Source organism: Pantherophis guttatus, chromosome 9 (genome assembly GCF_059756535.1).
Source record: "Pantherophis guttatus breed Tessera chromosome 9, ASM5975653v1, whole genome shotgun sequence".
In the NCBI taxonomy this organism is placed as follows: Eukaryota; Metazoa; Chordata; class Lepidosauria; order Squamata; family Colubridae; genus Pantherophis; species Pantherophis guttatus.
Window position 1 is genome coordinate 11,054,766 of NC_142071.1, and position 12,727 is coordinate 11,067,492.

At 42.7% G+C, this 12,727-nt stretch overlaps 2 protein-coding genes across 5 annotated transcripts in view; one reads left to right on the forward strand and one right to left on the reverse strand.

Moving 5' to 3' along the window:
* The first annotated feature begins 812 nt into the window (after positions 1 to 812).
* PLPP5 (phospholipid phosphatase 5) lies at positions 813 to 9,204 on the forward strand. Its single transcript, XM_034436860.3, has 7 exons — positions 813 to 975; positions 2,427 to 2,535; positions 3,541 to 3,631; positions 4,096 to 4,159; positions 5,081 to 5,205; positions 7,084 to 7,254; positions 8,225 to 9,204. The coding sequence occupies exons 1-7, from the start codon at positions 899 to 901 to the stop codon at positions 8,392 to 8,394; spliced, it is 807 nt and encodes a 268-aa protein (XP_034292751.1). The 5' UTR covers positions 813 to 898; the 3' UTR covers positions 8,395 to 9,204.
* A 1,492-nt stretch (positions 9,205 to 10,696) lies between these two features.
* DDHD2 (DDHD domain containing 2) overlaps positions 10,697 to 12,727 on the reverse strand; it is a 29,327-nt gene continuing 27,296 nt past the window's right edge. For all 4 annotated transcript variants that reach the window (XM_060693507.2, XM_034436857.3, XM_034436858.3 and 1 more), the window contains 2 exons: positions 12,386 to 12,507; positions 10,697 to 12,170 (listed from right to left, as the gene is read on the reverse strand). In XM_060693507.2, the coding sequence (XP_060549490.1) occupies positions 12,426 to 12,507 (82 nt within the window). In that variant the 3' untranslated portion in view covers positions 10,697 to 12,170; positions 12,386 to 12,425. The remainder of the gene's footprint in view (positions 12,171 to 12,385; positions 12,508 to 12,727) is intronic.

Consider the following 12,727-nt stretch of genomic DNA (forward strand, 5'->3'; position numbering starts at 1 on the left):
TATTAAAATAATTAAATATTTTGGCCGTAAATTAAAACAACCCCATTTAAAATCAATTTAAAATTTAACTCAAGCCAGCCCAGCTAGTTGAAATAAATAGGTTTTCAGGGCCCGACGAAAAATCCGGAGGTCTGTTATTGTACGTAACTCTGGGGGGGAGGTTGTTCCAGAGGGTGGGCGCCGCCACAGAGAAGGCTCTCCCCCTGGGAGTCGCCAGCCGACATTGTCTGGCGGACGGCACCCTGAGGAGTCCCCCTCTGTGCGAGCGTACTGGCCGGTGGGAGGCTATTGGTGGCAGAAGGCGGTCTCGTAAGTAGCCCGACCCTGAGCCATGGAGCGCTTTAAAGGTGGTCACCAACACCTTGAAGCGCACCCGGAAGACCACCGGGAGCCAGTGCAGCTCGCGCAGGAGAGGTGTCACATGGGAGCGCCTCGTCGCCCCCATAATCCCCCGCGCGGCCGCGTTCTGGACCAGCTGGAGCCTCCGGGTGCAGCCCCATGTAGAGTAGTCCAGGCGGGAAGTGACTAGTGCCTGAGTGACTGTGCGGTGATGTTGTTACCTCGTCAGGTAATGCAACGTCTCCAAGCCAACAACTAAGCTCAGAGGGCACCAAGAATTCTCCACCCCCCCCCCCCCAGCTACAGACAAACCCTCCCCAAAGCGGGCTAATGCAAGGGGCCAAACGAACAGCGCCTCCTGCGCTCTTCCTCCCCCACTTCAGCGGGATGACTCACTCCGCTTTGACGCCGCTGCTCGCCTCTGGAAGGGGGAGGGGGGAGGGAGGGAGGGAGGAGGAGGGGGAGGCGAGGGAGGCCCCGCCCCTCTTTCCTCCCCGGGACGCCAGCGAGAGCGCGCGCGCGCGCGCCGCGTGGCTTGCAGCCGCAGCAGGAGCGGAGGATGCGGCCGGTCCCGCGGGCGGGGCTGGCCCTGGTGCTGGAAGTGGGGGTGCGCGCGATGCTGCTGGGTCTCTTCTTGTGAGTGCCGAGGAGTGGGGGGAAGGCAAGGGGCGTTTCTCTCCCGCTTCTTGGGGACGGTTCCCAAGCCCCCACGCTTTACCGGAATGCCGGTGGGCAGCCTGGGTCTCTCCCTTCCCCTTTCACCAGCCTCCTCACCCGGAGCTCTTCCGGGCTTGCAAAGAAGTTTGCGTGGCTTTTCGGAAAGCTCAGGGCGGCCTTGTCGTGGTTGCTAAGGAATTGGCCTGAGCCGGGTTGCGTGTCCTTTGTGGGCTGCGCCTGCAGTGTCTGGTGGGCATTTTGCGCTGTGCGTCAGGCCGGGCATCCCGCGGGGAGATAACGTAGTCTGGCCTGCTCTTTTGGAGCCTGCAAGTGAGGGGCGGAGGGGAGGATCGGTGGGGGAGCTTCTGGCCAAAAGCCTGCCAGATGTTAAGGCCGTTCAGTTCCAGAATTCCCAGCATCTAATAATATTTTTTTTTTTAATTTGATTTATATGCCGCCCTTCTCCGGAGACTCAGGGCGGCTTACAATGCGTTAAGCAATAGCCTTCATCCTTTTGTATATTTTTATACAAAGTCAGCTTATTGCCCCCACAAACTGGGTCCTCATTTCACCTACCTTAGAAAGGATGGAAGGCTGAGTCAACCTTGAGCCTTGGAGGGATTCGAACCAGCAGTAAATTGCAGGCAGCTGTGTTAATAACAGGGTGCGCTAAAGCCCTGTACTATCAAGGCTCTATATGTTATTAGATGTGGCCCTTAGAACTAGGTGGCTGGGGGGCATTGGAATTAACCGGCCAAAGACTTGGATTGGAAGCGCTTGGATTGCAAATGCCTGGAAGAAAAATGCCAATCTCCAATCAAAGACACCTGATAACCTGCCTTGCATTTTCTATATATATATATATAGGCATATCCCAAAGAGATCCAGATGGATTTGAACAGAGAGAGAGGGAGAGGGGGAGAGACAAATTGGGGTTTGTCCTATCTCAGTGTTTCTCAACCTTGGTAGCTTGAAGATGGGTGGACTTCAACTCCCAGAATCCCCCAGCCAGCAACGCTGGCTGGGGGATTCTGGGAGTTGAAGTCCACCCATCTTCAAGCTACCAAGGTTGAGAAACACTGTCCTATCTGGTCATAAGAACCACCATTCTCCCTTTTCTTTGCCTGCTGTCTTTTGGATGATAAACTTGATTATTATGAGCCTTTATTTTTGCCCTGGGGAAGATGGGTTAAGGTTAAAGATAGCTAAACAAGCTGGGAGGTATTGCATAGAATTAGAAAGATACTTTATTACAGCCCAGGGCTAGACAAATGTATGTTTACAAACATTGGGATAAAGGGTGCTATATTCATGGACCAAGGATGTGTGATTACATGTAACTGAAAGGGCAATATGATGCTGTAAATTGCTATGGAGAGCAGCCCATAATCCTTACAGAGCCAAACATATTTGGATCCTACTTTCTTTAGGTTCACTGAAGTGTTGCCACCTTTCCAGCGAGTCATACAGCCTGAAGAAATGTGGCTCTACAAAAACCCCTACATAGAGTCTGACCATGTGCCCACCAAGTCTATGTTTGTAAGTGTTTCGTCCACTCTCCCTTCAACTTTTATTTGCATGCCTGTTTCTTGGCAAGCAGAACTTTGCTTAGATTGAGTCCAGACCTTTGCTCAGTGCAATGAACCCAAATTAAAGCATCCCAATCCAGATGGCTGTCTAGTCTCTGAAGAGACTTGGCAAAAGGATACTCACCAGTTTCCTTGTTAATTTTTTCCATTGTGAAACTGTCTTTACTGTTAGGAAGTTATTCCCCTGACATTAAAATAGAATCTTCTTTCTTACGGTTAAAAACCTTTATTCCATACTTTGAAAGGACTGCCACGGTCTGCTTCAGAACATGTAGCTGCATGCTTCCAGATGGTCAAATCTTTGCTGTTTCAAAAGCATGAAAGGTGATTTTAACCCCTTCAGAAGCATTCCTGTTTCTAGCACAAGGATGGGTAACGGTGGGTCAATCAGAAGCAGACCTTAAAGAAAAATAACAAAATAGCAAAAATAGCAATTTTTGGACAGAACAGGCAGAAACTGAGTGGTATAATGGGGGTGGGGGGCTCGAATTTCCAGAACATATGTGTTTTGGGAAGGCATGGAATTGTTTTTCTGTGGTTAATTTTTGTTCATCTCTGTCTGTTAAGTCTAAATCTGTGTTTTTCAAACTTCACAGCTTTAAGATGTATGGACTTCCAACTCCCAGAATTCTCTACTAGCTGGGGAATTCTAGCAGTTGAAGTCCATACGTTTTAAAGTTGTCAAGCTTGAAAAACACTGGTCCAAATGAAGGCCTGTGCACATTGCTTGCTCTCATTTTTTGGCAGAAATACCCATTTTTCTGAAAACTGCTATTTTAGGATAATTCCCAGCAAGAATCCAAAGAGCTAAATGAAATCTCTTCTCTGTAAAAAGTGGTACAATCTTGTTTTAAAGCTAAGAAACAATCCCCAATGTCTTTTTTTATCATTTGTGCAGCTTTGTTTTGCTTTTGCGAATGTAGCACTTATTTGAATCTTGATCTTCTTGTTGCAGTTCATTTCCTTTGTGTCTCCTTTGGCCTTGATTTTCCTGGCCAAATTCTTCATGAAGGCTGGTAAAGAAGATACCCGGGAAGCATGCTTGGGTGAGTGGGGGAGGGGGGGAATGATGTTTGCAGAAATCAAGCAGCAGGTTCATCATGCCAAATTAGTCCTATCAGCCTAATAGGGAAGAGATTAGAAGTTTGTTGTCACCTTAATGTTGGGAACAATAACCCAGGATTCCATCTGCATTTATCCCTCTTTGAGGGAGATGGGCAATCTAGAACGAATGAGTGAGTGAGTGAATGATTGATTGAATGAATGAATGAATATTTCAATAAAAACTTATGGTGATTCCACAGTTTTCATACCAAACCTGCTGATAGGACATGCCAATCAGCTCGTTCATGGTAACCCAAATTTGGACTTCCAGTACAAAACAAAGTGACTGTTGAAACCCATTGAGCTGGATTGCTTTAAAGGTATTGTACTTGTATTTCTGTCCAGTTCTTCCCCTTTTCCATCATGGGGATCTAATCTGGAATTTCTTTGTTTTTCTTTGGTGCAGCTGTTAGCCTGGCACTTGTCCTGAATGGTATCTTCACTAATGCTGTGAAGCTGGCCGTGGGCAGGTAAGATTCATTTTTAGAGAAAGTTGCTTATAGGCAGGGCTGATATTCTGAGAAAGTAATGTGAGAGGGCCAGAAATGAAGTGGAAGAAACCAGATTGCAATATGGAAGAGCAACTATTAAGTTTGAACACTTCCCGTAATGTTACATAAGAAACAGTAGAAACGTTCCCTTGTATTTCTTTCCAAAGGAATCGTCCAAAGAGTATGTTGAAAAATATCATTTTTCTCCCATTGGTGTCTCCATTCCATCTTTGGAAATGGAATTATTTGCACCATCGCTCCTTAATTTTTCCTTTCTGTCATCCAAGTTAAAATATCACTGGATACTTTCCTTGATAGGAAAGCTATGGAGCTTTCCTATCAAGCCCATGAAGTTACCTTCTCCTCTCCTTGCCCTAATCCCTATTTTTCCACCCATTTCCTTTACACTTAAAAAAGGGCCACTGATAGAGAAAAGATTTCTTCCACACAGAGGAAGGGGATTTCCTTCTCCTTCAGAAGACCAGCAAGCCAAGTGCAGAGGACAGGAGTATCTGGCTGACCTGTTTTTATGGTATTTGTAGCTATTAATGCTGTAGTTAAGATGTTGGACATCTTAAGTGCTAGGCCCTACTCAGTCATAGACATCACAGCGAGGTCTTAAGTCAGTCATCAACTCTTAACAGACCTATTGTAAAGGATAATATTTGGGGAGAATCATATCTACAACAGCTCAGGCTCTGATGAGAAGAGAGAGATGATATCACAATATAGAAGTCAGTTGAATAGGGGACATTGGATGTGGAGTGAGGTATTTGCAGGCACCACAATAGAGTCTACAGCTGTCACAGCAAAGTTGGAGATTTGGGTTAGCTCTTTGCCTCAGCTCTTCTCCATCTTGCTAAAGTCAAGAAACCTTGACCTACATTTGTCTTCTTCTAGGCCTCGGCCCGATTTCTTCTACCGCTGCTTTCCAGATGGACGGGCAACTCATCAGTTCTTGTGCACAGGAGATGCACAAGTAGTGATTGAAGGGCGCAAGAGCTTCCCCAGTGGACATTCCTCCTGTGAGTACAATTTTTTTCCTGTGAGAACTTCCCATAGAGAGCTGGCAATAGGATTATGGCTGGTTTGGGGGCATTTAATTACTCCTTCCAAGAACTTTTGTTTTGTTTTGTATTGAACTGGTTCATACATTGTGCTAAGACATGGTTTGAAGAACCATAGTTCATTGAATAAACCACTATTGGTTGGCTGTACCTAACACACTTAGCCACAAAACTATCAGTCAAAATAGCTGGGTTTGCAAATATGTAACTTTAAACACAACACATTGCTTAAGGGTCTTTATATCATGATATATGATGTATGTACTAGGTCCCAATCTAATGTGGCATAAAATCATTTTTTTAAATGTTCCAGTTCAGTTTACAGAATTGGTCTAGGAATTCAAGAAAAGCCTAGGCAGATATTAAAAGGAAAGAGAAGTTGCAGTGGTTATGAATGTATTTCTCTCCCCTGGGGCTTCATTTAAGCGTTATTAGGTCCTATGAGATAACCATCCTTTGTAGATTGCCTTACAATCTATAGAGTGTTATTCGTGTGATTTGTTCCTCTGGGTAAATGTTCCATTATGCATATGTGCTCACTGGAGCATTTTATTGTAGGGATACAACAGCCTCAGTATTTTTTTTAAGTTGCCCATCTCTCACTTATTCATTGCATCTGTCAGGAAAAAAATGCATATATTAAAGACATGTCATTTTGTCTCTTCAGCTAGATCTGCAGTTTGCATATACATTACAGTGCAGTCCAAGTGCTGCAGGCAAAGGAAATCATCTTTCCTTGGAAAAGATCATATAATTCCTGCCCTGCCTTTTTAAAAAATTCATGGAGAGAAGTACCTTTTTGGGCTCAGCTTTTTTTAGTGAGCAGTGGCATCTTTCATTGCATGTTTATGGGTTTTTTTTTTAACCAAGCCAAAAGTGTTTTATAAGTAAGGAATGCATGTATATATGTATACGTATATATTCCCTCTCAGCTAACTGGGCAAGGATGGAAGGCAGGTTCCAACATCGGTAGGGCTATATATGGCCCCCCTTTTTAATTGCATTAACACTGAAAAACAACCACAGTTGTAGTCGTTTGCCTGTTCTGACAGTAAATTGTATTTAATTCAGTACATCCTTCCCTTCTATAGAATTGTATGAAAAGAACAAAACAGTCCCTTCCAAGGGACTTCATTTAATTGGTCTGATACAAACATTGAAACAATCAGAACTATCCTGGTTTGCCCAATCTGTCATTCCTGGTGAATAAAATCGATAAAACCTCTTAATTGCAAAAGATTTCAATTGGCATCAGCAGAAAAGTACACTCTATCTATTGTGGTCAGAAGATCTTGGACCTAATTGCAATTTACCCACTGTAAAATTCATAAATCTCTCATTTCCTTCAATTACTGTATTCAACTCCCATTCTTTTCTTTTTAATTTATGTTAATCGTTTTGTTTGCTTGGTTGGGAGGAGCAGTGTTGCATCACTTAGGAGTAGCTGAAAGGATGGACTTTCTTTATAGTATAGGGTTGCTCAGGTGTGAAAGCTCAGGTCCACATGGGAAGGTCCAATTAAACAGATTTATTGCTAATCATGCCTACACACAGGAATCTTCTCGATGAACTGCTAGGAGCTAAATAAGGGTCAACAAAATTCAAGGGAGGTTGGATTTAGTTTGTTTGTGACTATGTAGGGATTTTAGGCTGATCTGTCTTTTAACTCCGCCCCAGGTTCTGCTACTTGTTCTTCCACATCTCTGTCTGTTCCACATTTCTTTTTGAGAAAAATGATGATTTCTTCCTTGGGATCCATTGTATTTCTAGCTATAGATAGCCATTGATGGCCATTTGCATTGTTGGATCTCATAAGGGATCTTTTCTGTTTTCCAGTTGCCTTTGCTGGGCTTGCTTTTGGCTCCTTCTACATTGCAGGGAAGCTGCATTGCTTTGCACCTGGTGGTCGAGGCCAATCCTGGCGCCTCTGCGCCTTCTTGGGACCCCTCTTCATTGCCATGCTCATTGCCTTGTCCCGTACATGTGATTACAAACATCACTGGCAAGGTGAGAGAAAAGGGTGTATATGTATGTGGGAAGGATGGTTTTTCTATTACATACAAGTCTGTTTCATTGCCCCATTGGTCAAAAGCCCAACTCTCTCATATTTCGGCCGAGAGCCATGTTTTTGAGTTTCATGATTGCAAGAAACTTGCAAGGAATGGGTGAACAAAATAAACTCTGTACATCTCTATTTAATTCAAATGGAATAAGAGTCACAGGGCTTTTCTCCAGTGGGGCATCTAATAACTTTCCTTTTCTGTCATATGATGAAACCGTTTTTGAAGCCTGGGCTTTGGTGGAGGTCCTGATGGCTTTGCAGTCTTAGCTTGTACAACTCTGCTCCTAAAGAAAGGAATGGAGGGTAGTGGAATCTTCTTTCTCTGCCAAAACTCCTGCTCGACCATTCCCCCCCTCCCCCGGTTGTAATTGTATGGCAAATTTCAATGCATCCTCTGACCACACTACAAATCTTAATGGCCCAAATTGTTATTTTATGACTGTTTGAGGTGGGAGTAGCATGTAAACCCTAAAAGGAGTCAAGGCCATTGAGCCAGCACTGTCCAAAGATATTTCCGCACACATGTGGCCAGCATGACCTCATGGAGTGTTGTTATCTTCCCACTGAAGTGGTACCCATTTATCGATTCACATTTGCATACTTCTGAACTGCTAGGTTAGCAAAAGCTGGGGTGAGGATGGGAGCTCACTCTGTTCAGGTCTTGAATTGGGCTGCCAGCTTTCCAGTTAACTGCTGAGCCACCGCACCACCCAAACCCTACAAGAGGATAAATCAATTTCAAAACCAAATCACCCAGCCTCTTAGCACTGGGAAAAATCCCAGCTAGCTCTTCCTTCCTCGGTGGCATGGCCCCTGCGCAAAATTAAGACCATTGCTGGCTACCAAAGCTTAGCGTGGGTTGATATCCGATGATGTGTTAGACATTGATCTTTGTATTCTTTTGTTCCTTTTAAGATGTGCTGGTTGGCTCTGGAATGGGTTTCACCTTTGCGTATCTCTGCTACAGACAGCATTACCCTTCACTGACGGACCCCAAATGCCACCAGCCGCTGCAGCATGTATCCAAGCTATCTTCTCCAGAGAGGCAAAAGCTGACACTTTCTGGTTTCAACCTAGATGTATGAAGAAGGACTCAGGGGTTTCCTATTGGTGTATTTGCAGACTCGAGGGGGGGAAAGGGAGCTTAATCATCCATGTTTTGCTTTGCTCAAAGGCCAGGAGGAGGTAGGGGGAGAAGCTTCATTGTTCAAAGTATACCAGCCTGATTGAAACTCAGGGCCTCTACCTCTTCCCCTTCATCATGCATATGTGGCCAAGAGAGTGAGTATTTTCCAGGACAGCAAAATTGCAGAGTTTGGGACAATTTCTTTTTTTGTGGCCAACTCATTCCTGGCAATATTGAACCATTCCTCATCTGATCACAATGGAGCAAGAAAAGGAGTCTCTGGTCCATTCCCTCATTGTAATGCCAGGCATCACTCTTGAGTTTAAATGCCTATAAATTGATGTCACATGATCTCAGTTAGTGTGCAGTCTTGACCTATGTATTACAGGAGAGGTCTGACGTCTTTTCCCATGAGGCCCAGGATCCATTCCTCTCCATCCAAAGACAGATGGGTATAATTTTAATAGTTTTCTTCCCAAAATTCTGCTTTAAAATAGTAGCACTGGGGTGGGGGTGAATTATATTCTTTCAGGGTTCAATGATTTTGTGCAACAAAACAGCCTTTTTTAAAACAGAGCAGTAGCTCAACCCTTCACCAAGGAGATCAACATGCATTGAAACAGGTATAAAGGGAGATGTCCTAAATCCAGACACATGCATTGGCTGTTTCCTGCTACCTCTTAAGAATAATTACAAAGGAACCTGGCATCTCCAACATTTAAGGTGTAATATTTAAGGAGTCAAAATTAAATCTAGGAGACTAATTATATTAATTGCATAATTATTTGTTCTGTAGGGTGCCCCTCTTGCAGTTCACTCAAGACTTGTGCACTTTTTTCTATATTTATGGAAATATTTTTAGTTTTGCATCCTCTACCATTGCACTGCTCTGCAAAAAGCTTGATTTTGGCAATGCAAATTGGTATCAATTCAAAATAGCGTGATGGCTCCAAGTTCATAAGACTACACACTTCCATTTTTAGCCTTACTTCTTTTAGAGGGATTTTTAATGAGTTAAACTATAGCTTCACACTAATGCTGTTCCTAAACCACTAAAAAGTAAAGATTTCCCTGTCAGTTCATGTCCAACTTTAGAGCACAGTGCTCATGTCTGTTTCTTAGGGGAGGGAGCCAGTGTTATCCAAAGACGTTCCTGTGGTCATGTGGCCAGAATGACTATATGCCGAGGCCCACAGAATGCTGTTACCTTCCCACCAAAGTGATACTTATTTATCTACTTGTATTTACATACTTTCGAACTGCTAGGTTGGCAGGAGCTGGGGCAAGGAACGGGAGCTGTTGCATGGAGATCAGGTCTTGATCCTGGATTGTTAGCTTTCCAACTGACAAGCTCAGCATGTTTTAACCGCTGAGCCATTGTGCCGCTTCCTAAACCACTACCCTAACAATAATAGGCAATATTCAAATATCCCCAAAAGGGTTTAGGGGTTCTTACAATCAATAACATTTTCTACTCCTGGTTAAAGATAAATAGGTAAGAACTTTCCTAAAAGGAAGCAATTTTTAAGAGTCTATTTAATTCCCATCAATACTCGCACCACAATACATTTTGTTGATTATGGTGGAATTTCTATGCAATGGATCAGTGTTTTAAAGCTCATAACTAATTTGTTACCTCTTGGTCACTCAACTAGTACTCAGCTTGCATTTTTGTGCATTTATCCAACTATAACAAACTCCCATTTTTCAAAGGTATTTCCTTAGCTGAAAAAGACCCATAGTTCAGTTTATCCATGTCATTACCCATGTACTTTGTTTTTAATGTTGGGGTCATTGGGTGCCGCTGTTTTCATGGGAAATTGCCTTTCTAACATCAGAAATTACGATTTTTGGTTTTTTTATACTATTCATACCATACAGCAGATTGTTAGTAGACACAATCTAGGGTGAAATATTTTTCTACCATAGATAAGTATAATAATTGCAAAATTTTACAGAATAACCAAATTTGTGCAGCATAACAGCACTCAGGTATATTTTTAAGATATCTATGGTTGCATTGCAAGATTAGTCCTACACATCCTTAAATCTCATTTGAACAGCCGATGAACAGCCAATCTATGGATGATGATCTTACTGCCTTAACAAGATGAAACCACTTGAGATCACTGAGATTACTGTATAAGAAGTCAATCCTAATGATTTAACAACTGTGCTTATTAGAATGAGAGATAAAGAGGCCTAACAGTCAGTCAGGGTTCTCCTTGCAAAGATCAATAAATTCACCAAAGGCAGGCAGCTGCTGGAAAAAAGTTAAATAACTTTTTTTAAAAAAACAAAAAAGGTAATATTTTACAAAGTGCATTAACTTCCAACTGCTTGACTTTTCCTCTTGATACTCCAATTGAGAATTTGGTCATGTCAAATGGCATTCTGTTCAGCCACAAGTGTACCATGAGAGGTTGGAAAATTCAATGATGCAATAACAGTGCAAACATAACAAGAACAACTAAGTATCCAGCACAGAATTGGAATACACAAGGTGAACAGAGTGTAGCAACAGCGTGATCACATCCCATTTGTAAACATGCTGCTTGCTGCTCCCTTGGCCAAGACTTTCTTGAAAAGAGAAGTTTTGTAGAATGTGAGATAAGTGAAAAGCAATTGACCATTTTGTGACAAAAAAAAAAAGGTCATACAACAGTTGCAGGACCCAACATACACCATGAAATCACAGGTGTGTTCCACAACTAGCCAGCCAAGATTATGTTGAGCCATGAAATGAATTTACACTCTGGCAGACTAAACCAGCAATGTGAACTGTCTGTCCGAATGGTCAGCCAATCACCCTGAGAGTTTCCAAGTAAAATTGCTGGTATAGAGCTGCCCTCATCTGGTGCTTGAAGAAACAATCTGCTGTCCAATGACTGTGGGTAGAGTTTTCTAGGATGTGACCTCATTCTTCAGATGCTTTCAAGAACCCAATTGCATGCATTGAAACAAGGGCGTATCAAACTGCTATTTGTATGAAGTTTGGCACCTCCCACGTCAGAACGTAAACACAGCTTCTACAACAGTGTTTACATTACATTACACACAGGGAGAGGAATCACTCATCCATATCCTGATCATTGTGAACAAGATCAAATTTACAAGCTTTGCCAGTTCCTTCCCAGGTAAGTAGTTATACACTTTCCCTGCTTTAGAAAAGTAGAGCGATACGATTGCTACTGCTAGCATCATCATCATCGTCACCATCATCATCATGCTTATTTCAGAGACGAATGGGACTTGGCTTGCCCAGGTTTTTGCTTTGACCTTGAGCCCTTTCTTGAGTAAATCGGCAGCAGCAATAAGATAACACAAAACAAAAATGAACTCCCCACAAACAATCTGACATGTAATGCTGAACACTCGGTATGGCCTCAGAAGAAGTGCTTCTAAAAGTCAAAATCCTTCACTGCCCATCACTCATCTTGAGGTTTTTCTAATGGAGACAAGATGTGAAATTCTAGCACCAATTTCAAGTCTTGACTAGTGCATAAACTGAAGGTGACACAACTGGTATTGCACTGGATCTAAAGACACACTGGCTGTAGACAGAAAATGCAGATTGCTTAATTCACAAGGGCCTGAATATACCAGGAATTGGACAGGATCTCAAAGCTCACTACCATCTCTGAATAGAATACTGGATTTTCCAGAGTTCCAGATTGTGAGGAGGAAGCATGCTGGGCACATCAGACAAAAGAGGAGGAAGGTGACACAGGACATCTGTAAAACATAAACAACATGGTACATCAGTTGTATTAGGTGAGCTTTTCATTGAAGGCAGCTGATCTTGAAGGGGATCTGATTCAAGGAAAACATCATAGAAGGGATACAATATACACAGCAGGATAATTTCTAAATTTTCAGTTGCTTTTTGTCTTTTTCTCAAATGGTAGTAGAGTCAACTGGCCTCATATCAGAAAAGCAAATAGACTTACGTATTTGGTATCCAGAGTTGTGCAGCTAGTCAGTTTGTTTCTACCAAAGGGGCTGATCCATGCAGATGCCCTTTGTTTGATAAATCTCTTTCAACAACAATAATACTGTGTCTTCTGACTCCCTAGAAGGAGGGATAGAAAAAAGGAAAAAGAAAGAACAGTTATTTATGATAGATTACACACTGGCAAATTTCTGATGTATATATATTTTACGTACTTCGAATCCTAGCTATAACGCATATAAACTAAATTCAAATCAGGACATCATGTTTTTCCCACCTTTATATAATTTGAAGCTAAATGTGAAAACAGTGAAGACTGGGCGTAAACCTTAACTTCCAG